At 47.2% G+C, this 27551-nt stretch overlaps 1 protein-coding gene across 3 annotated transcripts in view; it reads left to right on the top strand.

The window, feature by feature from the left end:
- The window catches only part of LOC146805577 (uncharacterized), a 54618-nt gene that overhangs the window by 18959 nt on the left and 8108 nt on the right, over window positions 1–27551 (top strand). Inside the window, exons 2-3 of one of the 3 annotated variants that reach the window (XM_085620528.1) lie at window positions 1110–1201; window positions 20854–20917. In XM_085620528.1, the coding sequence (XP_085476654.1) occupies window positions 1110–1201; window positions 20854–20917 (156 nt within the window). Of the gene's footprint in view, window positions 1–1109; window positions 1202–2562; window positions 2623–20853; window positions 20918–27551 lie in introns of those variants that run through there. The other 2 variants (XM_085620527.1, XR_014967479.1) reach the window with 2 other exon arrangements.

Genomic DNA, 27551 nt, shown 5'->3' with positions numbered 1-27551 from the left:
AAGTGTCTCTGTTGAAACCTCTCACTAAGAAAAAGTCCCTTCCTCTTTGGGTGGATAATGCATTGGAAAATGAGGTGAGGAAAATTCTGGGTTCTACGAAAAGAGGATCCACTTTGTAGTATTTGATATCTTGGAAAGGTTATGGTGCGGAGGAGAATTCATGGCAACCTGCAACTGCTCCCCAATGTATAAAGGCTTTTCATGATAAATATCCAAATAATCCCGGGTCCTGTCAGCGTTCTTCGGGAGGGGAACGTACTGTTACCACTAGATAGACACACCCCTCCAGAAGGCAAATGAACACTGCCACATGTTTGGGTGGTTCCAAGGATGAGGAGAACAATCACTGGGAAGACAGTTCATTAAATACTTGCAAATGTGTTACTCCTTAACAGAGTGGTGGGCGGTGCGAAACAACGAGGAAAAATAAACCTTGTTAAAAGCCCACTACATTTCCCATGATGCAATGCGGTTTTGTAGGCATGCCTCGGATTACATCGTAATTCCATTTTCAACTGAAGAGATAAATCAGAACCAGCCCACATATCGGTGCAGATTATTTGTCGCAGCGGACAGAATTCAGGAGTGCCAAAAGCAGTATTTGGCATGTTCCGGTCTGGTCAGAGGGAGGTTCCCTCCTCTTGTTTTTGTCCTTGTATGTTTATTCAAGGAACCGATTCCTCGTAGGATCCACATTTGTGTATTTGTTAAATGGAGTCTTCAGAAGTAGCTTTTCAAAACGATAATGGATAGCATTTATCTTCGAACGCTCTAACCTGTTGATGACTGTTCCTTGGCTCTCTTTGAAAGTTACTCTGAATATCTCTTGAATCAGTTATGAAGAAAAACGCCACAATATGGATGAGTTGCTTCCTGTACACTTTACATTTATAGAGATGGGATTGTTCTGCTAGCATATCAAAGAGTTGCTTAGTCTTTTCATTTTAATGGAGAATAAAATGTTAAGGAAATCCCTGAATGAACGTCTACTTAGCAATGAATTCAGCGCTATGATAAAAAAGTCTAGGTAGGTGGTTTTGCCTGTAGTATGATAACCTACTGCTTACTAGGCTTAGGTATTAAATATTACATCCTGATTTGTTTTTCAGTGCTTGCTTTGAGTCAGATTACGCTTGAGAATAAACCACAAGACGAGATGAGAATCGAACATTCAGTATTTGGAAGTCATCTTTTGTTACAGGTATTTCAAGGCCTATGTGCACATACATAAACATATATATATATATGATCAAGGGCCGGAGGGTTCGAAACGCGTCATGATGGCTGGTGTCTGAAGAATCTGAATAAAATTATTTTGCGCACTGATAACGTGGTCCGTGCTCTGTCACTCAGATCAGTGGCAGAAAACTGCAAGCGGAGTGTGCTAATATATATATATATATATATATATACATACACACACACACACACTAGACTAAAGTATATTGCAGTAAGTTTCAATTATCTATAGGATCTTACTCAAGTTTCTCTGTATTCCAGGTCTCGTTCCCCGCTGTTCTCTTTCTTCCCTTTTACCACTTGATCATCTCAAAGCTCTGTACTATAAAAGTCTTCAGAGATTGAGGGTGTCGAGAGGTAGACCATATTGAGCTATGAACTGATCCTGAGTGGGACCTTCTTCTCAACTCTTGTGTCTGACAGTACTAGAGGCTTATAATCACTTATTAATCAATAAAACTAATCTCTATGCCGGTGAGAACTTTGCTTGTGTAAGCAGCAAGAGTGCAGACAGATTTACTGAGTTCTTGGAAGAGTTCTGTTTTCCAGGTTTATGGGGCAAGTGTCAAGAACAGGGTTCATCTTTTTCAGCTATTGTGGCATTGTTGAGCATGTCCTTCTAGATATTCTGGGATGCGGGCTGATGCTCTTCGGAACATTCTCATGTGTACAGGGTTTTTTAAATTATTGGAGTGGTTCTGTTAATGCCTTTGTGTTTTGAGAGGAAACATTCACAATAGTTGGCCATGCCTACAAAGAAGTGGACCTCTGAGGCATTTTAGTGACTTAATTTGAAAATTTGTACCCAAAGAAATTGATTTTATTTCTTCAAATTCCGCATTTATCCCTATGAAGGGTGAGTCCAGATTCTGCAACCCTGAGGGGTGGTACAGAGTTTATATGGTGTTGAGGAGTTGTTTTTTTGCATATCATCATAGAATGTCAGCAGTGATATCCATGATGCCTTCCAGCTTCAATGATGGTGTTTGAAAACCTCCGCTGCAGAGGATATTCCAGAGTTCAATCATTTGTAAAATTCTTACTCCCCACGAGTTGAGAATGTGGTTATGTAGTGGCCTGACTCCTAAAGCAAAAATTGGTGGCATACCAAGTTCAATTCTAATTTGGAGAGTGAACAGGTATTGTGCATGGTCCGACCTCATCGTCAATGCAGTGGAGTCAAGTATGCCTCCTTTTTTTTAAAGATCTGTTTATTGTTTTAGGTTGGGTTCATCTTCAACCTTTGCAACATGTCACAGCGACAGCTAATGCGAATCTCAACACAGGGAAGCAACTAACTCACGGAGTAACCCTCCTTCCACAGGTATTGCAAAGATGACGCAGTACAGTATAATGCAGGATGGACAGCTGCAACAAATCACAGTATGTATCTGAAAAACAACTAAATAACTGTTCAACCAACCTAAATCCTCCCCCCCATGCACTCACTCCTTGGTTAGGTGTCAAAGCCACACTAAACATAACCTTGATAATAGGGATGGCACCTCATTGTCTGTTCTGGGGGTTCGAATGCCTCCAAGAGCTCGCTCCAGGTCTCTGTCATTGGGTGTTTCCTCTGCAGTTCTCTGATTGCAGTGCTACTTGCTCACTCCTTGCCTATTGGACCACATCTCTCTTCTATAGATGGGGCCCTGTCTGCCCTCCAGTTCATGGCGATACGCCATTTGGCCAATGCTAGTACAAGCAACAGAAACTTGTAGCCCACCCATTGACAAGTATGCCTCCTTAGAGTTCCATGCCACCTCAAGAGTGCTGGCAAGCACTCTTTAAATTGAGGTACTGAATCAGGACTAAGCCCAAGCTGTTAAATTCCCCTTTATATGTATCCTCGGCCATGGCAAATGTGTTAGTTGGTGGCATGTGTGCCAAAATGCCATGTAGGTGCTGGTGGCACACTACAACTCCACTGCATCCCAACTATGTTGTATTTTGCTAGACAACCATGGGATAGTGGGTTCATTTATTTGCTTGGTTATTAAACCCACTCTTCCACTTGGGTAAAATGTGTTCCTTTTAATGGAAAGCATCAGGCCCAAACTGGGCGTAGTGGGCATTTGACGTTACCCCAAGGAGGGGGGGCTGGAGGTTGTGGGCCGGTTTTGGAGCGGTGGGGGCCATTTTTTGTTACTTGGGGGTGATTTGGCAGCAGTGCTGCAACATCGACCCCAGTAACAAACGCAGCAGTGCTGGGCAGGAGCGGCCCGTGCAGGTAAGAGTGATGGGGCTGGGTCAGGGTGATTTGACAGACAACGATGAGGATAAATTAAACAAGACATCTGTCGAATCCCCGCTCCCACTGCTCTGAAGTGCACGGGCCGCTCCTGGTGCTGGGGGCTGGTTTAGTTAAGCAGCAGTGCTTTACACTAGCACCCTTGCCCACCCCCAGATCCCCCTCTGCTGATAGACTTGCCAGGTCTGCTTTGTGTTCTCAGTCAGGCACTGGAAAGCATACGGTTTTAGGACATCTGGAATATATGCTCGAAAACAATGAGTCAATGTCAGTCTCCACTATTAATGAAAGAGGAGGGATTTTAATTAGCAAGTAAATGAACATATAAAGACAGAATACAATGAAAGTCCCCTGGTGCAGAAGACATTGTAAGCACAAAGGACACCTCTGAATTCAAACTAACTGGGTTTGTAACATTTCTACGTAATACTGTTACAAAGGTTTTCAGCCACCATGTCCCTAACACTGGTGATGTAATTATTGTCAATCTGTTTATTTCTAGCAATAGGCCATAAAGCTAAAAACATCTTCATTAAAAAAGATAATTATGCAGGCAATTTCATTTAAATGTAAACAGGATAATAGCATTACAGAACAAAATCTAAAATATATGCACTTCAATGTGCTTACCATTTAACACACAGAATGTTGATGCTTGTCAAATACTAGCAGATTGCCAATTAAAAACGAAAGTGCCGTCAATAAAAATAAAATGTCATTAGACTGCTCGATTGAATGCTCATTAAAGGTTATCATCAAATAGATAATCTTTTTCGTACAGCCCAATTTAAAGTTAAAGTTAAACTAAAGAACCATTAAAATTAGGAGCCCATTTCAACAACATTAAACACAATTTTTACTTTCAGCAAATCTTCGTTACCTTGTTACCTCTTGCTTACCTCTGTCCTTAAATTATGAGATTTGACCGCACCTTGGATACAGGGCACCCCGTTGTCAACTGAAAGGAAAGGAAGATTGAACGTTTTCCTCTCCATGTCTACAAGACCCCTTTTACCCAGAACCCTCTTGGTTTGGCTGTCTTGTCTTGGGGGCAGGCACCTCGGGCCCGATTCACAGAACTAATTTAAGACAAAATCCTAAACTTACTGCTTTTGGAATTCACAGAAGTTAGGATTTTGTCTTAAATTTGTCTTAAGACAAAATTAAGACAGACTTAAGTTAGGATTTTGTCTTAAGAGGGTTCTGGGTAAAAGGGGTCCTGTAGACATGGAGAGGAAAACGTTCACTCGGCCCCCTCGTGCTTCCTGTCTCGTGGCACAGTGTCCCTGCTTACCTTTTTGGCCTGGTTAGGTCTTTTTCTCCTTTGTTCTTTCTGCCAGCACTCAGGTTCTGCTCGGTAATTTGTTCCTGTGTTTTGTTGGCCTTTTGGGCTAGTTTTCGCCGGACGTATGTACAACAATGTATGCTTGACAGGCTTGTTGTAGGCGTGTTGTGTTGCTACAGATGTTTGGCCGCTCCACCTTCCTGAGCTGGGCCCGTAGGGTGGAGGATGCTCTCTTTGGCATTGCTGTGAGCCTCTGATGGCCGTTGATATCCACCCTAGACTGTGGGTAATGGATAGAGGTGAGCGAGCCAACAAATTAACAGGGCTAGCCAGAGCCGAGTCTGGGGTCTTGCTTGGCTCTTAGAGCCCATGTACGAGCCAAGCCCTCAAAATGTTTGTCATGTAAATCATACAACAACAAACAACCATCACATAAAATAGGGTGACATCTCCTCAAAATTAATATTAGTGTGTTTCGAAAAGATATGGATTCTTCGACATTAATATGTCACTTTATTGCACTGCACTGAGAAGTACTTATTCATAGGGATAGTTTTTAGAGCGGTGATTGGAACCATTCCTGCCCCACCCCCACACTAGCAACAGGGCCCTTAGTGAACTAGGAGGCAACCCAGGTGTTTTGTGAACCATGTGGCCCATATTCTTATAGCTAGAGCAACATTATAGTTTATTAATTCAAACACAGTATGTTTTTGTACTGCTGGTATCCCAAACTCACATAAAGTCATAGTAAAGAAAAAGGAGAATCAGTAAAGTAAAATATTTTACGAGTAGTAAATGCCCTTTGTGAATACCGAAAGTCACTTTACCATTGTTAGTCGGGCCCAAAGACACTGTTATCAGGCCGTAATGTACTTCACCATAAATGTTAAGGCCCATATCAACCCCCTACCCTCCTCCCTCACACCTCCTGCTGTCACACCGCAACGACACCTCTCTCGCCCCCCCCCCCATCCTCACCTTTTCAAGAAACACAACATTTTCTTTCCGCCCAGGGCGCTGTCCCGGTCCCTCCGATTTAGGGGCGGCCATGCATGCATCCTTTTTTTAACCTTGTGCGTATTTTATTTGCACGTTGCTGTGAACAGTAGTAATGTGAATTTATTGTTGGGCACCAAGTTGATGGTAATATCCACACGAGGCTTTTCTTGGTTTCCTTCAAATCTTTTTCGACATACCGTTGTCTTGTTGTCACTAATAAACGCACACGAGTCTCAGATCATGCTGACTGGACTCGAAATCTTCAATTTACATCCAGTTTGTAAATCCCCTAAGGGTTCAGCTCAGAGGAAGGAAGAATACAAGTGTAGTCTTTCTTTCCGTAATCTCATTAATATTCGTTATTGGCATCCACCATTTCTTAATCAGGGTACAGAACCACCGATTCAAGAACGTCACGTGATCGGATTTCACAAAGCCAGGGCCTCCTTTCCGGATAACACTCTTGCCTGCTGCGCGCGCTCTCGAAGAAGGCTATGAAATTGTTCTTTGCGCAGTATTTTATATGCAACAGCATTATCCTTAATTCAAGATCCAAATAAATTTACAACACAGCTTAAATTGGACTCGAATGCTAGTGACAAAAAGCTGCAAATGTACATGTTAATCTTGTAATCCTCTCTAAGCACCTGGGAAGAATGATTGCTCGATGATTCCGGAAAGTTCCAGAAATCTTGCAAACCAAGTTTAAGTAACATGCATTCAACCATCCGGGGGCTTCTCTCCATGTTAGGAAACAGAAGGCCTCATTTGGAAGTGGGTGGTAAAGGCAGATGTTCCAAAAGAACAACTTACTTACCTGTGGTAATGCTATTTCTGGTGAATATGCTAACCCCAGATTCCTCACCTTTAGAATATCCTAGGTGCTGGGTTGACAGCCACGCTGCCGCTCTTCATTTCAAAATGTCTTCATTCAAAAATATAATTCTGCAGGGCGTGTAATTTAAATGTAAACAGGTAGGTGGCGCCATGCAGCTCTGCCTTGACTTCGATCGTCCCTAAAGTGACAATGGAGCCCCGTGTAAGAGCCACTCCTGCGCATCAACCTCAATTTCTTTCTTGACTCTGTCTCAGGTACTAGTGTGCAGATTCCTAAATTGAGACCTTTTTAGATGAAAAAGAGACCATTCCACAGTACAGGGAGGGGGGGCAGTAAGGAACCTGAGGTTATATAGAGTATCCGCCAGAAAGAGCATTATTGAAGATAAGTAATCTGTTCTTCTGATGGATGCTTCTAGCCGTAGATTCATCATATTTAAAACAGATACCAAAGCAGTACTTCATAGAATGGTAGGGATGTGGAATGCTTCAGATCAAAAAGTACTGCAGGACCAAATGGGCAAAATGCCCACCTTGTTGGACCTTGCTGACAAGGCAGTAGTGCTTCGTGAACGTGTGTACTGCCTGATAGATGTCAAGGGCAGGCACTACGCATGCCAACGCACTGGTAGCAGCCTTGGCCCAGTTGGAAATGGCCTGCAATTCCTCTGGAAGCTGCTTCTTGTCCAGTGTGCAGCCGATCTTAATGCAGAGGACTATCTATCATCCTTGACAGAGTCCTTCTTTGCACTGCCTTGTCTTTGTTTGTCTCAAAGAACCCATATTATGAGACCATTATATCCTATGGCACTTGTAATACTGCGGACGGGATATCCTTCACGTTTGTGACGGAGTAACCCATCTGCCAAACTCTAAATCAGACCCTACAGCTCTTTTGGGGTCTTTAGAACGATGAGGTGGATCAAAGAACATTGGGAGAGTGATGGACTGCCCAAAGTGAAAAGTGGTCATGACATTTGGCAAAATGCCACCCTGATCCCTAGCACCACATTATATGGGAAAAAGGTGGTATAAGGTTGATGCACCAAGAAAGCCTGGCAGTGGCGGCCAGTGATTGCGCTGGCAGGGCGGCGGTAGGGCCACAGACATGCAAACTCATACTCCCCATCTACATGGACACTGATTCACACCCATATGTTCACAAGCATGCGCACATACACCCACTCTTCACAAGCATATACGCAAGCCACAACCATTCACAGCACGCGTACACTAATTCACATACGTTCGTACATTCATAAAAACATGATACATTTAAAAATCACATTTCCTCTGGTGTAGCTGTCATCTTGAGGTTCGTGGAAGAATGGGACTGCAGCCTACTCTCATTCGCTGAACCTGTGAGAGCAGGTGACACTCCCTCGTTACAGAGTGAGATGGAAAGAGGGTGGGACCCTTTCACCCTTAAGGATGGACGGCGCCTGGTCTTCAGAATCAGGGGACATTGTGGATAGTTGTGCATTGGTTCGAATGGCGTTCACATGAGAAAAGCGAAGGTCAAATTAATAGCCCACTGTGGTATCACAAAGGGTTTTGGAGGTAATAAATTAGTCCAACCTTTCAGAAATAGCACCACAAAGGGGTTATTTGAACAAGGAAAGTTGGTCCAGTAAATATTAAAAAGCCAAAAGAGCTGACAGATAAGTTTTAATGCTGCTCAATGCAAGTCCTTGTTGGGCCAGAGATAAAAATGAACAATAGGTCAGCTAACAGTTTTGCCTGCAATTGATCAGTACTGCGGGTGCCACACGAGGTTACAAACTTGTTCCGCATCTGGTGCAAACAAACTATGCAAAAAGATGTTTAGCTGCAAGGATGACATCCACAATTTTGGGTGACAGGTTCACGTGCAGAACCCTGCCCTGCTGTTGCGATGAGAGGTTCCTCTCAAGCCTGTAGCCTGTTTGGAGGACAGATGTTCATGCACAGAAGTTCCAGGTACCACACACTCCTTGCCCAATCCGGTACCACTAAGATTAATTGGGGCTGTTTGTTCCGTCTTCAAAACTCAGAGCAGGAGATGCAGCAGGGGAAAGGAGTACAGAAATCCCATGCTTCACCCTATCCAGAATGCCTCTCGGAGAGAAAGCCTTCTAGGAAACTTCAGCGTACCAAAGTTTTGACATTGCACATTCTCGATGGTAGTGAAAAGACCCAGCCAGGGTTCTTCCCATTGCTGAAAAATACTCCGTGCCACCCTAGGATGTAACCGCCATTCTGGATCTGACAGGCACTGCAAGATGAGCTTGTCCGCCCTGGCATTCAAAGATCCCAACAGGTGGTCCATGATCAGAGAGATGCTCTGGAGCTCCAGTCAATCCAATGATGAAGTGCCTCCTGGCAGTAGATGGTGTTGTCCATGAGAATGTAATTCAGCCTCTCTTTGATGTATGGTAGGAAAGCATTTAGCGCTAGGCGGATGGCCCACAGCTCTAGCAGATTGATGTGGAGACAGCCTCCGCCTGAGATTAGAGTTCTCTCATTTTCACCTAACCGAGATGACCTCCCCATCCCATCAGTGATGCATCTGTCACCACTGTCAGATGTGGGTGAGGCAGGAACAGGGATCTCCTGCTAGTCTAAATGAGGTTGAGCGACCACTGCAGGTCTTTTGCAGTCTCCTGCAAAACCTGGATAGAATCCAACAGGTTCCCCTTGTTGCAGGGCCCACGGACACTTTGGGCTCCACTGCACGGCCCGCAGATGCCACTTGGCATAATCGGCAAGCAGGGTGCAGGACGCCAAGAGGCCCAGAAGCCTCAGAGTCACTCTCACCAGATTGCGGACAGAGGCTGAAATGTTGAGATCATAGCCCAAATGTGTTGTATTCATTGATCTGGCTGAAAGGACTGAAACTGCACTTTATTCAGGAAGACGCCAATGAAAGGGAGCTTCTTCTGTGGAGTCAAGTGTGACTTTGGCACGTTGTTAGTGAACTCCAGGGTTCCCGGATTACCATTTGGTTCATGAGGGCATAGTCACCTCTAAGACTTGGAGTCATGCACCAAACCCAGTCACCAGAGGATCACCTCATGGGGATCTGCCACAGGCATTTGTTTGTGCCAGTGCATACAAGGATTAGATCTTCTAGTTTTAGAAGGGGACATTGTTACCTTGCACACTTGAAATAATAATTTTGCAAGAAAAAACTCATCAAGGGATAAGGAAAAAGTTAGGGGTGAACTCCGGATCCAAGAATGAAGGCGCAGAAAGAAAGGAACATATTTTGACTTGCAGGGGTGACACTTATATGCAGCTCCATCATCACTTTCAGGGTAGAACAAATTCAAACTAGATCTGCTTGGCACCACCTACCAGCACGCAGGAGCATTGCTGGCAAAAGCTTCCATATCCTGTCCGTGTATATTCTAAATATGAGGAATCTTCGGTTAGAAGTATCTCTCAGAACGAGGCTGATGCCCCATTCATCCACCTCTCTGAGCTGCCGTGGATTAAGATGGAATGCGGTTTGCAGTATTCCACTAGGTGGAGCCAGAGAGAGCTACACCATGAGAAGCACAATTTAAGTGTTCCTTGCGCCGATATTAAGGGTGTTGGAGGGGCTGCCAAATGAAAGGAGGCTCCTGTCTGGAACCAAAAATAAAACATGGTGGTCCCGTCAGAAAATATTTTTAACATGAGTTCCACACTCTGGTACAAATCTCCTAGTGAGTGGGGGCATTGATCATGTGACTCACATACTGGACTCACATACATGACAGTAATTCTGCCATAATTCCTATAGCTCCCCTATGTAGGTCAAGCGTAACAGTGCTTGCGCTGTCACTTAGTGACCTGTTGTAGATGGTTTGTGGAGTTAAACTTCACCCACTGCTTGCCATTGCTTTGTGTTTGTCTGTGCCACTGTCCTTTAGAAATCCCTGCATGCTACTGAGCAATTGTTCCTCTTTTCCCGCATTTGTGTTTCTGCTTTCCTGCCACGGAGCACCGGCCAAGTACTGTCTCCTTACGCTTTTAGTGTTTAAGTATACCTCTGAGGAAAACTTTTTCTTTCTTGGCCCACTCTTCGCGCTTCCACTTTATGACGGGCGCCCGCTTTTGTTTGCTTCTGCATATCAGCGCAGCACGCCGCGCTTTATCTTTTTTAGTTTGCAAGCGCTTGTGTTTTCAGCTGATCCTCTTTTAGTTTGCAAGCGCTTGTGTTTTCAGCCAATCCTCGTTCAGTATGCAAGATCTTGTGTTTTCAGCTGCTCCTCGCCTCCTCCAGCCCCTTTCTCCAGGTGAAAGGCATCCCGGCAGATACATGTGCTTAAGACCTAAGGACACTAGCGGTTGTCTGCTCTCTGCAGATATACCTACTTTAGAGCTGAGAAAATCTACCAGCTGCCTACTCTCTGGACCCGGTGTGAGCGATTAACTCGACCATACCCATTTCTTTGCATTCTGTGTCTTGTAGCTTATATTCCTGACGTAAATCCAGGACTAAAAGTTCCAGAATGCAAATAGACAGTGAGGACTGTGCTGACACTGCACAATGTGTGGTGGCACTTTCAGATATGCTCTGCTCGTTCTAAGATACAATACGTTTGTCTTGCACTTAAGCTGCCTTTGTTGGTACTAAAGGTTCTTGTGTTTGTCAATAATTAACACACCTAATAAACCTTTGCCATTCCAAAATGGCTGTCGGTTAGCGGCTGCTAATAGTTGCGATGGAGTGTTGTCCTATATATCTTTCCATGGTCTATTGTGGGTACGCAGTGTGGCTTGTATCAGCTGCATCCAGCCGCAGCATCTCTACCTTAGCAGCATGTATTACTGCAATGGGGACAACTGCAACTAGACTGACAACGCCAAGGTAGGTGACCCTGGTTATTTCTGTTTGAACACTCCATACGAGAGATGGGTTTTTTCAAACCGAGCAGTGATTCATGGTTCGCAGAGGCCCAAGCCTTTTAAAATAATGCTTCTTTCACGAGGCATGTTTACGTTGCTTACTAACTTTCTGCATGTCTCTGCAGTCCCTAATTCACCCCTGCCGTTGCTGCTTCGTCGCTTGTGTTGGTTCCCTTCCTCCCCTACCACCACCCTCCCCCCATCAGTTTCTGGTTGCTTTTCCACCCCCTGCCACCCCACCCCACCCTCTGTCCTGCTTTGACACCAACATACGAAATATAGCGATGAAAAATATTGAGCCAAATGGCAGATTCCTGTCATGTGAAAGAGGTGACCTAGCACCACAGTAGAATGGGGTGTCCTACGCGGCACAAGAGAAGGTGTCCAGAGCAGCACAAAGGAGAATCAGGTTAACCCTGATGATGAATTTAGACATGACCATGGAAATAATGATTAAGATGAGGTTATACTTTGTCCTTGACGACTGTGAGGATGATGGCTGAGATATGGATAAAGACAAGATTGAGAAAGATAGGAAAGAGCGAGGAATTGTAAAAGACCCACAATGGGAGGAAATGTTAAACCTAGAAATTACTAGGCACCCCGGGAGTGCACATTGGTGGCCGCTCCCTCATGTACCAGATTTCATTAAGCTGTGGGTGAAAAGGCCTTTGGTAAAGGAAGATTGGGTTCTCATGAGGGAAGAGTTCTCTCGTCCAGTGACTGGAGACAAAGCATGAGCAACTCCTGATTTAGATCCTGCCATCATCAGTTATTTGTTTAAAATGGGGCGTGACCCCAGAAAGGGTCTTAAAAGGGCATTGAAACAATGTCAAGATAGGTTACTGGCGGCTTCACCTCGGGCTCGCGGGGGGTGGGTATTATGATCAAGAACTCGCTCCCGTTGGAGATTGATGAGGTGCGCCATGATGAGAGGGGACGCTACACGGTTCTGGTGGGAAGAATGGAGGGTAGAGTGTTTATCTTTATATCCGTGTACGTCCCGCCTGGGTTACAAATCACCACATTCGCGGACCTGGGGCGCCTCCTTCTGGACCTTCCGAGTGGCCTGCTGGTGGTTGGAGGGGACTTTAATGCGGTAGCCTCTGGGTCTATGGATCGCCATCCCCCTAGGGACCTCCCCCGGGCACAGGCGTGGCTGCCCGGCCTTCTGGACACGCTGGGCCTGGTGGATTGCTGGCGATTAAAGCATCCCGAATTGCGACAGTACACCTTCCACTCGGGTGCCCATGGTAGCCTCTCGCGGCTTGATTACATCCTTGTCCCGGCGGCCCATGCAGGGAGGGTGGGGGAGGTGCGCCATCTAGCACGGGGTATCTCAGACCACTCCCCATTGTTGTTGCATTTCGATGTCTTCCCGAGGGGGGATGGCAGGGTGGCCCCAATCAATGCATGGTATTTGCGTGACCCCACCATTCGTGCCGATTTGATCAAATCCTTACAGCGATATTTCGACGAGAATGTGGGGTCGGTCTCTTCCGCCATCTCCCTGTGGGAGGCTTTCAAGGTAGTCCTTAGAGGGGAGGCCCTCTCCTTTATCTCCCATGCCCGGCGGCTCGAGCGGGAGGAGGTGACCCGGGTAGAGGCCGAGATTGCAGAACTGGAGGGTGACCTGGGGAGCGGGGTAACAGACGCCAAGTTGCATGTTCTACACCTGAAGCAGGCGGCCTATCGGGCCCTCGTCACGGAGGCGGCCAGGGGCCTCGGTAGAGAGCAGCAGGGGCGATTGTATGATGTGGGTGATAAGGCTGGCAAATTGATTGCGTGGTTGGATAAGAGGGAGAGAGCGAGCCGCGTGGTGCCTGTGATTGAGAGTATTGATGGTGCGTGTGTCACCGAGCCGGAAGCCATTGTCTCCTGCTTCGCGGATTATTTCCGAGAAGTCTACTCCCCGGTTTCCCCCTGCTCGGAGGAAGATTCCCATGCCCTGCTTCGGGACATCGCACTGCCCTCCCTAACGGTGGAGGACAGGGATTCGCTTGACGCCCCTCCCACCTCGGACGAAATTGCCTTGGCTATTCGCTCGGTTGCATCCGGCAAGGCCATGGGCCCCAATGGTATTCCCATCGAGCTCTACAAGCTACGCCCGGATGTGTTGGCGCCCCACCTGCGCGCGATGTTCCTGGCGGCCCACTCGCAGGGTTCCCTCCCGCCGGACCAGCGCCTGGCCACAATTGTGGTGATCCACAAGGAGGGGAAGCCCCGTGAACGGGTCACATCCTATAGGCCGATTTCGCTTTTGAACGCGGAGCCCAAAATCCTTGCCAAGGTGTTGGCCAACCGGTTGGTTGGCGTGGTGGGCGACCTGGTCCACCAAGACCAATCTGGCTTTATACCGCACCGCAACACGGCGCTCAATCTGCGGCGCTTGCACGGGGTGCTCGCGCGTGTCCCATTTGTGCGGGAGCCGGCCATCTTGGCATCCTTGGACGCCACCATGGCGTTTGATACGCTTGAATGGCCATACATCTGGGCGATGCTGGCGAAATTCGGGTTCGGCCCGGGTTTCATTAGCTGGGTCAAATTGCTATATTCGGGCCCATTGGCGCAGGTGGTAGTGAATGGGCGAGTCTCGGCCCCATTCGCGCTGGGGAGGGGTACGCGACAGGGTTGCCCCCTGTCGCCTCTCCTGTTTGCCCTGGCCCTGGAGCCCCTGGCGGAGTGGCTACGGTGGCACCCCTCTATCCGTGGTCTCCGCTGGACCCCCGAGCATGAGGACCGTGTGTCCCTCTACGCTGACGACATCCTTCTGTATCTCGCCTCCCCGCGTAAATCACTGATCGTCCTGGTTGATGTTTTGCGCTCATTCGGTCGCAACTCGGGCCTGGTCATCAACTGGGCGAAATCCTGTGTCTATGTGCTCTCCGGGGAGGCTCCGGCCCTACCACGGGACTGTCCGATCCAGATTGCCCCCCACGGTTTTCGGTACCTGGGTATCTATATCACACTTGACCCGGAGGCCCGCTATGAGCGGAATTTGCTGCCCCCCCTCCAGCGCTTGAGGGAGGACGTGGTGCGCTGGCGGCGTCTGCCGCTCTCGCCGCTCGGCCGAGCGGCTTTGTTCAAAATGATGTCCCTGCCGCGATTCCTCTACGCCCTCCAGAATACTATGGACTTGGTCCCGGCACGCTATTTCCGTGAGGTGGAGGGCCTCCAGCGGCGCCTGTTCTGGGACGGGAGGCCGCGCATTGCTCTGGCTAAATTGACGCTCCCGTGGTACGATGGGGGGGTCGCCCTCCCGGACATTAAACGGTATTACTGGGCCTCCCAACTAGCTGCAATTAATCATGGCCTTTATGGGCCCGCCTTGAACCCGGCATTTGAGATGGATAAAATGCTCCTACCCGGTGGCGATTACAATCGCGCGCTCTACTCTGGCGCGCCCGACTCCCGTTTGACGGGACCGACGCGTGTTATGGTGCGTGTCTGGCACGCGGCTAATGCAGCTATGGGATGGAAGAACCGTTTGACCCGGGCGTCACCGCTGTATGCGTCTGAGAGGTTGGGCTCCCTATGGACGTCGAAGGGCTTCGAGAAGTGGGACACGATCGGAATCAGCACGGTGGGAGATCTCTGGACGAGGGGGGGATTCAAAACTTTTGAGACGCTGCAGGCGGAGTTTCAGCTGCAGGGCAGTGAGTACTTTCGGTACCTACAAGTCCGCCATGCGCTGGGCTCCGTCTTCCCGGACGTCGCATCCATTCCGGAGTCTTCCCCCCTGGAGGACAGAGTGCTGGACGGCCATGTACCGGACAGCACGATCTCCCTCATATATTAAAAACTGATCAACGATAGATCGTGCCTGCTGACTAGTCTCCGCGAGGCCTGGGTTGCCGACGGGCTGGAGCTGGACGGCGAGGATTGGATTTCCGCGGTGGCCTCCCCGAAAGAGGTGGCCATCCCGGCTCGCCTTCGTTTCGTCCAGCTCAAGATCCTTCACCGGGTTTACGTGACGGGGCCAAGGCTTCTGCGTATGGGTTTTGCTGGTGACGGACTGTGTAAGCGTGGCTGTGGTGCGCTGGCGACTTTCATGCATATACTGTGGGAGTGCCCGAAGGTGGAGCGATTCTGGCGTGGTGTGCATGAGGTCCTGCGTGTGGTTACGCATGTCGCGCTGCTGCCTGAAGCGAGGAGATGCTTGCTGAATGTATGGGAACCGAATGATTATTCGGTCCCGCAGACGCGGTGGGTGACTCTGGGATACATGATAGCTAAGCGTGACATTGCTCAATTGTGGGGATCCCAGAGGCCCCCTGCGGTATCGGCCTGGAAAGAGCATATGGATTGGTGTATGTTTCGTGAAAAGGTGGTGTATGTGGCGAGGGGTAAGCCTGGGGCGTGGGTGAAACTCTGGGGCCCCTGGAACGCCTACCGCGGGGGTATTTGTGAGCCACCACTGCTACCGGCTGCCTCACCTGTTCCGTCTCCCTAGACGGCCCCCCTCCCTCGGCCGCGGGCGCGCGGTCCCCCCAGTCCCTGACCTACTCCCATTCCCCTCCTCAGAGTTCTGCTGCTGGTTTGGATCCCCCACTTATGGAGCACGTGCTGTCACTTTGGATCGCGGGTTGCCTTGCGGGTGTGGTTTTTTGGTGTTGTTTTGTTTCAAGAAAAGGGAACCGTACTATGGGCTTGGAGCTGTGTGGCCTGCACCATTGATTACTCCTGTTTCACTGCTCTGCACTGCCGAGAGACTTTTACTGTATGTATGCAATATGCTTTTGTCATTCTAGCGGCCGGCCGGGTGGTTGTAGGCCCATACCTGTAACTTTTACAACCTGCAATAAACGGTTTCAAAAAAAAAAAAAAAAAAAAGATAGGTTACTGGATATTATGGGGTCTTTGGCAAGTATCCCTGACATGGGCGAGGAAGCAAGAGTTAAATCAGTACAGATGGATAATGAATTATTATGAGGTTGGCCTCACAGGGCAGTTTGTTTTTTGGGAAACACCAATGTGGCTTTGATGACAGAAAGGCATATGGCAATATTAATGAGAATTAGCCCAAAATTGGGAGATTTTGCAAAGAAAGAACCTACAGAAGACCCAAAAGGGTATTTACTTGGAGAAGGCTTGGTGAAGGTTGTAGGTAAATATGTGTCCACCTTCACCAGCCTATATAAGGCGCAGTATCCCCTAAAAAGATTTTTTGGAGTCTGTGTTTTTGAACAGGCTGGGGTAAGGGGACGTTTTCCCGGACATTCATTCACAAGGGCTCATTACCAATCACAAGGACATGCAGTCTTCAGATGATTTCAATCCACAACAGGGCTCTATCCACAAAGAGGAAGAACAAGCAAAGGGCGTCAGAGTTCAGAGAGAATCCGGTACAGTTAAAAGAGCTGGTACAGATGGCTTTCCAAGAAGACCTTCGGGGTTTGGTGACAGTGGAAGTGCAGGAAATGTTAGTAAAAGGGGCTACATAGAAAGAATCAGAAGCAGAACAAACGTTTCTAAGTACAATATTTTTGGTCGAAAAGAAGGATAAGGGCGGGCGGCCCATGATAAATCTGATGAAACTAAATTGGTTTTTAGTTCACAGACATTTCAAGATGGAGGGTATCCATAGATTAAGGGACATTTTGCAAAGGAATGATTGGTAGGTGAATTTGGATTTAAAAGATGGGGATTTTACAATTTCAATGGCAGAGGAGAGTCGCAAATGTCTTCGATTCAGGTGGTTAAGTGTCCTTTATCAGTTCACATGCCTTCCTTTTGGGCTGGCATCGGCACCTTGGTGTTTCACGAACGTGATGAGACTGGTAGCAGCGTTTCACAGGGAAAGAGGAATTCGTATGATAATGTATCTAGGCAAGTTTTTTAATAATGTCTCAGAGTCAGGAGGAGTTGAGGGAGAATCTTCATTTGATAATATTACTGTTGGAGTCTTTTTTGATCAACAGGGAGACGTCGGTGTTACAACCAAGTCAGATCTTGGAATTCTTAGGATTTCAGGTAAACACAGTAGAAACTTCCTTGAGTTTACCAGAAAAGAAGGTGGTAAAGATAAAGAAAGAAGTGAGAGGTATTCTGAAAAGGCCGTCTATAACTTTGAGAGCATTTGCAAGAGTAATTGGATTGTTTTCAGCTTCAATACAGGTGGTTTTTCCAGAACCCTGTTGCATTACAGGGCTTTGCAGAGATTAAAGGCGGAATGATTGAGGAAGGGTTTGTGGTGTGAAGACCAGACGCATCTCTTGGAGAAAGCATAAGAAGAATTGAGATGGTAGTTAGACGATCTGGATACATGGAATGGCCATGGGATTTGCCCAGGTTATGTGTTGGGGACAGATGCGAGCCTTTTCGGTTGGGATGCGTGTCTGGGTCAACAGGAGACAGGTTGCAGATGGACTTGGCAAGAGAGTTTGGACCACATAAATGGGTTGGAAATGAGAGCAGGACTTTTTGCATTACAGAGTACTGGGAAGGAGTTGAGAAACTACAACGTTTTGTTAAAGATGGACAATGTTTCAGCAGTATGGTATATAAACCAATTAGGGGGAAGCAAGTTGAGGATTCTGATTCAGATTGTAATGCAAATTTGGAGTTTTTGTCTAGAACAAAAAATAGGATTAAAGGCAGAGTAGCTTCCAGGACTGGACAATGCAGTGGCATTTCCCCCATTTGCGATGATTCAGAGGGTACAGTTGAAGGTTAGGAAGCGGAGATGTCAGGTAGATTTGGTGACTCATTTTTGGACAGCTCAACCGCGGTTTCCAGGGTGTTAAAATTAGCGACAGAGGAACCCTTTCTGATTCCAGAATCGGGTGAGTTGCTGTTAGGGCCAGAGGGAGAGTGACATGCGTTGGTCTTAGAAGGGTATTTGAGCCTTCTTGTTTGGAAGATTTCAGGGTGGGAAACCAATTTGAGGGGCTTTCACAACAGGCTCAGGAGTTGCTAAAAAAGTATTGGGCTCCAGCCACAAGGAAGAGATATGTTGGAGCATGGAAGAAATGGTTGTGTTGGTGTATGGAGAGGGATTTGGATCCTGTGGAGACATCTGCTGTAGAACTTTCACAGAGTTTGTCTTTGTTATTTGGAAAAGCTTTCAGTTACAGGTCTATAAATTGTCATAGGTCTGCAGTAGCAGCAGGCATGGTCTTGTAGGAGCTTGTTCGATAGGTAGAGATCCTTTAATATGTAGAGTAATGAAAGGAATTAAGTTACAGAGACATCCTAGGCCAAGGTACACTTGTTTGTAGGATGCCAACTTGATTTTGAAGTTGTTTGGAGGATGGACAGCGAATAAGTATTTGACTTTATGACAGTTGTCTGGTAAAATGGTAACTTTGCTGTGCTTAATCTCTTTCAGGAGAGTTTCAGATATAAGAGCATTAGAGGTAAGTAATAGGTTTTATAGTCCGAATGGAGTGGTTTTTCAGATTACGAGGCATATAAAGACAATGACTTCTTCTATTTTTTGCCCAGAATTTGATATCTTTCTGAAACTTTGTGTGGTAAGATGGAGTATGAAAGCAGAAAAGATGGAGTAAGTAAACTGTTGATTTCTTATGTTATGCCATATAATCCGGTGAGTTCTGCAACAATAGCTCATTGGGTGTGAAACTGTATGCTTGAGTCAGGTGTTGATTTGCAAAGGTGTGGTGCGCATTCGGTAAGGGGAGCTATGGCAAGCAAAGTATTTACGTCAGGTGGCTGCTTGGAAGAGATTTTGAAGGTAGCTGACTGATCCAATGTGGACATGTTTGCAAGGTTTTACTTAAAACCTTTCGAACGAATGTATGAGATTACAACACATACATTTACACCTCATACCACTACAATGACTTTTTTAAAACTACATTTACAACACATTCCAGTACATCGCATTATACCTTTACAACGCATACCATTACATTGCATTTAAGGTAAGTGTTGGATAGTGTAGGGGGTAAAAATTACTATTCTAACTCCAGGGGGTGCAACATTAGGGTAAGTGTTGGATAGTGTAAGGTTAAAAATTACTATTCTAACTCCAGGGGGTGCAACAGTAGGGTAAGTGTTGGATAGGGTAGGGGTAAAAATTACTATTCTAACTCCAGGGGGTGCAACAATAGCGTAAGTGTTGGATAGTGTAGGGGTAAAAATTACTATTCTAACTCCAGGGGGTGCAACAGTAGGGTAAGTGTTGGATAGTGTAGGAGTACTATGCGTTGTAATGGTATGCGTTGTAATGACATGCGATGTAATGCCTGCGTTGTGGTGACATGCGATGTAGTGTCATGCGTTTTAGTGACTTGCAATGTAATGGATGCGTTGTAGTGACAAGCGTTGTAAAGGATGTTGCGATGTAATGACTGCGTTGTAAATGTAGTGCGATGTAATGGTTGCATTGAAAAGGTTGTTTCCCCTTTGGAACATGTGTCTTCTATGGTGCCAGCCTCCGTTCTTGATATGAAATTTCGATTCTCCAAGTATCTGAAGACAGAATCTGGATTTCATTAAAGACACTGAGGCTGGCATTATCCCTCCCCTCTCCCAGGATCTGTTGATAGGAGGGTAAGAGTTTACGGTGTAGTTTTAACAACAATGTGAAACACGTAAAGGATAATATTTGAAAGATCAATGTATGTGCAGATGCGCAATAAGCGAATGAAAAAAGTTGGAGGGATGGTTTGGATCTCAAATGTTAGTGAAGTTTCAGGTTATGGGAACGGAGCAGCTTACAAGAGGAAGATGGCTGCTGTCAAGAGGTTATGAAGGTTACAGAGACATTCTAGTTCTGAAATGTTTGTGTTTTGTTCTGTTTTGCTTTAAAGTGCTGCAAGGAGCTGGCAATAAAAGAGATATGCAAACTGCCAGCCTCCGTGTCTTGAATGACATCTAGATTCTCTCTTCACATACTTGGAGAGTCTAAATTCTACACAAACAAGAGTGGGCAAGTGATCCAAAATGACTAGTGACATCAGTATTAATGGCTACATTTTGGAATCAAAACATATCCAAATTGTCTTTTCTATCAGAAATACTGTTTCATACATGTTAAAAGTGACAGATTAGCATGATGTCTCACTCCTTCACAAATATGTATGTGTAAGCCAGTCTGTTTTTTGACACATAATTGTGATAGGCATACAATTTTTGTGGAAACACAAACACGAATGTAACACAGACCCTAAAGCATTTCTGTATGTCCCTTGTCATGTCCAGATGATAAAGAAATGATGGAGATAAATGGAAACCTTGAAGGGATTTTGCAGGATGGAAAGTTCCATCACATTGTCATGTAGTGGGGCTCAAAAGTGGACACGACACACTTTAGCTTGGGTATGCAGGTATTTATTCGAATAGAATTCAGTCAAGAATAACGGGGTTGACTAATTCTTGTCTCTATTCTTCTTTATAGTTGATGAAGAAGTCGGGACCACCGGATCTTCATGCGCCCCTCGGGAGAAAGACAGAGGCCACAGGTAAGTGTACAGAGTATTATTTCTTATTAATTGACCTTTTTAGGAGGGGTGTGAAGGGAATTTATTTGCTATACCTTCACTGTCACCCAGTGGTATCATGCTTTGAGAAAGAAAATAAAAGACAATATTCTCAACTGAGATTTCCAATAAACAAAAGTAATAACCTCATAGGCATACACCCTTTTCGTATGTATTTTCCTTCTTATGGAATATCACCCTTCTCACATTGGTGTTGATTTTGTAGGTTGGGGTAGTTAGCTCCGGACTCAATCACAAGGCTTAGGCAAAGATTTGTGATGGGAAATAGGTTTCTCGGAAAAAGACAAAAGTTTCACCCAAATCCGGTAACCAGGGTTCCTAGAGGACATACAATTAGACTAGCTTAAGGGTGTTCTCCGAATGGACTTCGCCCTCATTCCGCCTCCCGTTTCTTTCCAGGAGTCATGATCGTACCTGATTGAGCCACGCTCCTCCTGGATCCTAGGCTGGGCGCAACGTGTCCCTGGGCTTCCTCTCGTTGTCTCCAACTCGCTTACTCTGTTCTGAATCGCCCTCTTCCTGGAAGTGAGCAATTGGATCCTTCTCCTCAAACATCTCATCCTGACATCTTTCCCTGCTGCCAGTATGGTACCCAAGCTCTTCTCCCTTTAACTTTTTGCACTCCGGTCCTCTTTCCCGAATTCTCCACTCTCTTGTCAGCATCTGACCTCTCGCCGGTGACTTCCATCCATTTAAAGGGACCGTGTACCCTGGTCTCTGCTTCGTCCGCCTCCCACTTCCTATCAGGCTCGTTAATGGTGACATTTCCAGATGTTTCTTCTCCTAGTGCCTGACCTCGGAAACCAGGCTGCATAAGAAAAAAGGCATGTGTTAGTCCGGAAGGTCCTGTCTGTACAGTGCCATGGTAAAACCTCTGCTAAATCTTCTGGGGTGTCAGTGCTACTCTCGTCACCTTGACATACATATATGTAGGAATATCCCATCAGGAAAACTCAAAATCAGGCCAAACCCATTACACATTAGGCAACTGTTGAAATTTATCATGGTGTAATGTGCTGCACATTGTGATTTATATGTTAGTGTTTGAAGCTAGTATTATATAGGAATTAGTGTATGTAAAAACTACTGTGATGTACTAAAACATTTTGCACTACAGTGAAAGCCAGCATTATGAGTGAGACAATTTCATTTAGACCCAACACACCTCAAATAACTGTAGGTAATCAGGAGTGAAATATGAAAATGTTTTTTCTCTGTACTGAAGTGTATTATAAATGTTTCAAGGGCTATGTATTTACTTATGATGTAGAAGTCATTTGTCAATCATCCCACATCTTTGTTTCTGAATGACTTCAACAGCCTATGTATCTACATTGTATGTGAAACATTGCTGAACTACTTCAGTACAGAGTTCATGTATAATTTTTGACAATTGACATATACGTTAGTGACTTGGCGTAAGTGTTATCATTGTGAAATGCCCAAACAAAGGACACCTCCTTTCAGTTTATTCTGATATAGGTACAGCATTGCAGTATTCATTGACACACATTTATTCATATTTTACTTTTTGAGATTGAACAGTATGCAGATTTTAGTTCCTTGAGAACACACTGTACAAAGGTATTTTTAGCTGATATCCTTTTTGGTGATATCAGTTCACTATTCTATTTTTTTACAAATATTTTTATTGTTAATTTTCTTACTTTGCATCTTAAATATTGCAAAAAGCACCTTAATAACATCCATAACGATAACAGTTTTGCATGAGGTACATTTCAGAAGGACCACGTAGTAATCATACTAATAATAGCTAGTAAGGGATAACATTTATCTCGACGTTGTTGCATCCCTGATGAATGGTCCTATCTACGTAATCGTGGGACTTTCAACATGTGTTTAGCTTGTCCATCAGTACATATCTTAATCCACGATATCAGTGTGATTGGTAATAAGAAGTCTATTGCCTGGAATATTATCTGGTAGGTCTAACCTGTAGTAGCATCTCCATGGGCCCCATATTTTGTGAAATTTATGTGTGCATCCCATGGAGGTATAGGTCATGTATTCAGCGGCCATATAGAGGTCCATACCCCTCCTCCATACTTTCATCGTGGGAGTCTCTGCCACCCCCCACCACCTCGCCACATCTCTCTTGGCGATGACCAGGCATAGTGTCACAAATGTCAGCTGTGCCCTGTTTATGTCAACTTCGTTAGGTATACCCAGTAGGATAAATTTGGGCTCTAAGGGTATAAGTACCCCCATTATCTTCCCCAATTCTACTACTATTTTCATCCAGTACAGTTGGATTTTGGTGCTGCTCCATATTTTATAGTCAAAAGCAAGCCCGTCTGCGCCCGTCAGCGACCGCAACGTGGCCAGCGCCAGGCATGCTGCCGGTCGGGAGGGCGAAGCGGCCATATGTTGGTCTAGGGACGAGCTGCTGTCACACAAAGGTACTCATTGCCATGGGGCTCACCAGATTAACCTTGCAATGGAGACATTGCACACTGATGTTCCACATGCGGTCAGTAGTTTAATAACGCCGCAGGCTTGCAGGGGAACAGTAGCACTGGTAAAGCTGCTCCCCAGGGCATAGTGATCAGGCACACTGAAAGAATTAGGGTGTGCCTAGTCAACTGCAGATCTCTGCCCAAACATGCTGATGATGTTTGGCTAGTTTTAGCTGAGAATACTTGGAACGCCATGTTTCTAACAGAAACTTGGCTAAACGCGGACTCTGTGGCAGCAATAGCTCTTGCCATCCCGCCAGGTTTTAAAATGTGCTATGCTAATAGGGAGGACACATGCAAAAAGAACTATTGATGGACAGAATGCAGAACAATGTCATACATTCACCCCAGTACAGAGATCTGGGCCTAAATCCATTGTTTTTTTGCTCACCATGCCATTCCAGTTTGGACCCAGCCATCAGTCTTGACCCTGTGCCCAATGGGAACAGTCCAGCCCGAACTGCCAGGCCAGGTCCTCCCTGGACTGGAAACAAGCATCATAGGACCGATTTCGGGGTTTCACCCCTCTTCAGCCAGGATAGCTTGATTCCAGAAGCATGGAGAGCACGGAACTCACTTCTGAGCATACCCGTCCCACTCAAGGTGACAAATGCAAAAAGAACTATTGATGGACAGAATGCAGAACAATGTCATACATTCACCCCAGTACAGAGATCTGGGCCTAAATCCATCGTTTTTTTGCTCACCATGCCATTCCAGTTAGGACCCAGCCATATGCAAATCAGTCTTGACCCTGTGCCCAATGGGAACAGTCCAGCCCAAACTGCCAGGCCAGGTCCTCCCTGGACTAGAAACAAGCATCCTAGGACCGGTTTCGGGGGTTTCACCCCTCTTCAGCCAGGATAGCTTGATTCCAGTGGCATGGAGAGCACGAGACTCACGTCTGAGCATACCCGTCCCACTCAGGGTGACAAATGCAAAAAGAACTATTGTTGGACATAATGCAGAACAATGTCATACATTCACCCCAGTACAGAGATCTGGACCTAAGTCCATTGTTTTTTTGCTCACCATGCCATTCCAGTTTAGACCCAGCCATATGCAAATCAGTCTTGACCCTGTGCCCAATGGGAACACTCCAGCCCGAACTGCCAGGCCAGGTCCTCCTTGGGCTGGAAGCAAGCATCCTAGGACCGGTCTCGGGGTTTCACCCCTCTTCAGCCAGGATAGCTTGATTCCATTGCCATTGTAGACACCGCGGAGACACAGCCCTAGTCTGGTGCCTGCCACGCCCCCGGAAAGTGCGCGGGTCCAAGCGGTGGAGGCTCTCGTTAGGCGAGAGGGGGGCACGACACCTAGCGGGAGACAGAGGATTGAGACAAGGCTGTGTCGCTGATCTGTCCACTGTGGGTGCAGGAGATACTAAGTGATGTGAGGGGGTAAGCGGCAACCAAAACCAGCCTGATTGAAATGAGGGGAGCCCCCGTTGAGTCAGAGGGGGGTTCACCCCTCCTTCCCTGCAGACGTGAGGACGGAGAAGCAACGCGGCAGAGGCTGAGCAGGGTGTGGCTGGGTTCAATGTCGAGGCCGCTGCGCCCAAGAGACCACGTGTGACATCCCCAAAGGTCGCCGGACGTTGCGGCAGCCCTGCATACCTGAGAGGGCCCTCGACAGCGCAATAGATGATTGGAGGCCCCCGCCTGAAACAGAGAGCACCACCATGCAAAGCCCGTGTCCCTTAGGTCTGAGACGTCACAGGTGAGCCTGTGGCAGCACTGCTGGGCCAAGCTGGAGAGCGGGGGGAACCGGGGGTTGATCGGGTCTAGCCCCCCCCTGATGTGAGGAGACACAACGGATAGGCGGTGGGGGAGCGCCTGGGCGAGGTACGACAGCCAGCAGCTCTCTGAGAGCAGTGCGGAAGCCGGTTCTGGCGTAAGCTGCCCCTAATCCTGCATTGCCACACATTGGGGTGGGTGCAGCTATTTGGGGTGGGGAAGGGCATGGGGGCCAGTCAGGCCTTGTCCCTCCTCAGGCGATCTTTTCTGTGCTGGCCCCATATCACTGTGGCAGTGCTGGAAACGGAGGGGGGTGAGCCCTGTTAGACGCCCCTCGCTGCTCTAGTGAGGTGGTACATTGCAACGGACTGCCCTCCTTGGACACTCCTCTCTGTGCACTGACGTGGGGTGAGGTACGGCCGGGCCCTGCCCCAGAGGATCATTAAAAAGACGCGGTCTCCCCCATACGGTTGGCTACTGTGGCGGTGCACCAATCACAAACGCCTAGAGGGTAGTTGAAGTGCTACAGCGCCCATGGAGGGACACCATCCACATCTCGGCCACTATGCCGAGTGCACAGCAGTTAGCCATGGGCTGCATCCACTCCTACACCTACCAGGATGCCCCCTCCCGCGGCCTAACCAAAGGGGCACCCAAGATCACTGGACCATCCGCGGAGGCGAACCAACCTGACCTCTCAGCCAAATTGGACTCTGTGCTAGCAGCGGTGGAGAAAATAAGCACCACGCAGGAGCATACTCACACCTCCCTGGAGGGTAGGATGGACACCATCACCTCCGACTTCACGCTCGTACGAGCAGACCAACACAAACTGTCTGACAGGGTCTGCGATACTGAAGCAGCGCTGGCAGAACTCCAGCCCAGATCTCGTAATTTCACGACCACCCTGCAGGACCTGATGGATCGGGTGTGCACCTTAGAGGAGAAAGGGGACGATGCCGAAGAGAGGTCACGCCACAACAATGTAAGGGTGATTGGCCTGCCCGAGGGGACAAAGGGTCAAGATCCAGAGGGCTACACAGAATCCTGGATGAGAGAATTGTTCCCCCCAGGATCACTCTCACAACAGTTTGTAGTAGAACAGGCCCAGTTCCTGCCCACAGGCCTCCCCCGGGTGCTCACCCTCGCCCCTTCCTATTTTGCCTATTTTCCCTTCCTATTTTGCCTAATGAACTTTAGGGACAGAGATGTAATACTGCTGGAAATAGGCAAGCACCCTGGCCCCAGGGTGCAACATTTTACCGTCTCCTTCTTCCCGGACTACAATGCACAAGTGCAAAGGAGGCGTGCCACCTTTGGCGCAGTCAAGAAACAACTCAGAGTGTTGGAACTCCGATTCTCTCTACTTTTCCCCTCCCGCCTTCAAGTTATCCTGAATGGCAACACCCTATATTTTGATTCCCCTATGGAGACCTGGGACTGTCTCAAAGAAAATGGGTGGACAACGGCACTTAGGCCCCCTGAAGACCACCAGTTGCACAGGAGATCCCACCGCCGCTGTCGAGAGGAAAAAGGCAAAGACATGTGGCCACCCATTGCAGCCCCAGGCCCAGACCAGGTCAGATCGGAGCGCTAGGAAGCTTTGCAAGTGGAGGTGGCCCTCCAACCCACTAGAATGCCTTCACTGACAAGTTCCACCGGGTCCCCGTCAAGGTCCCGGAGAGGGGCCGACTCCATGCCAGAATTGTCAACAGATGCTGGTTTGCCTTGATTACCAGAGGTCACTTCCCAGACTTCGGATGGTATCATTTGAGAACGAGTCACACATAACCCCACAATGCCTCAAACTCACAAATAACAGCGACTAAGGGCTCTAGCCTTTCTACCTGTCCCCGTTGTTCCAAGCTCTACTCCTGAGACTAACCACACACACCCACATACTCAGCGCTCTACCCCCTGCCACAGAGGGGTAAATAGGGGGGAAGGAGCACACAAGCTATCTCCCTCTTTCTTTCCCCCTTTATTTCCGCGTTCACCCCCGAAGACAAACAACCATGCTGAACTATATTGCCATGAATAGGCGTAAATGGTTGGGTCGATCTCCCTATTGGGGGTCCGCTCTCAACAAATCGATTTCATTTTTTGTTTTTCCCCCTGGAGAAGTTGCCGCCACACATACACCTCCCAAGGGTGTCCACTTCAAGAGGGGAAGCAGACAGACTTACACCATCTCCATGACTAAGATAAACATAGTTACATGGAATGTTAGAAACATTCACACTCTTGCCAGACGGTACTCCATTTATGCTCATTTACAACGTAGAGCGGTTAGTATCGCTCTCTTACAGGATACGCACCTAACGCACCCAGAAGCAGTCTGATTACGCCGTCGTTGGCGAGGTCAGATCTATAGCACTAACT

This window comes from Triturus cristatus, chromosome 8 (genome assembly GCF_964204655.1).
Source record: "Triturus cristatus chromosome 8, aTriCri1.1, whole genome shotgun sequence".
NCBI classification, from domain to species: domain Eukaryota; kingdom Metazoa; phylum Chordata; class Amphibia; order Caudata; family Salamandridae; genus Triturus; species Triturus cristatus.
Note: the sequence above shows the minus strand (reverse complement) of the source record. Positions and strands in the feature narration are given on the sequence as shown.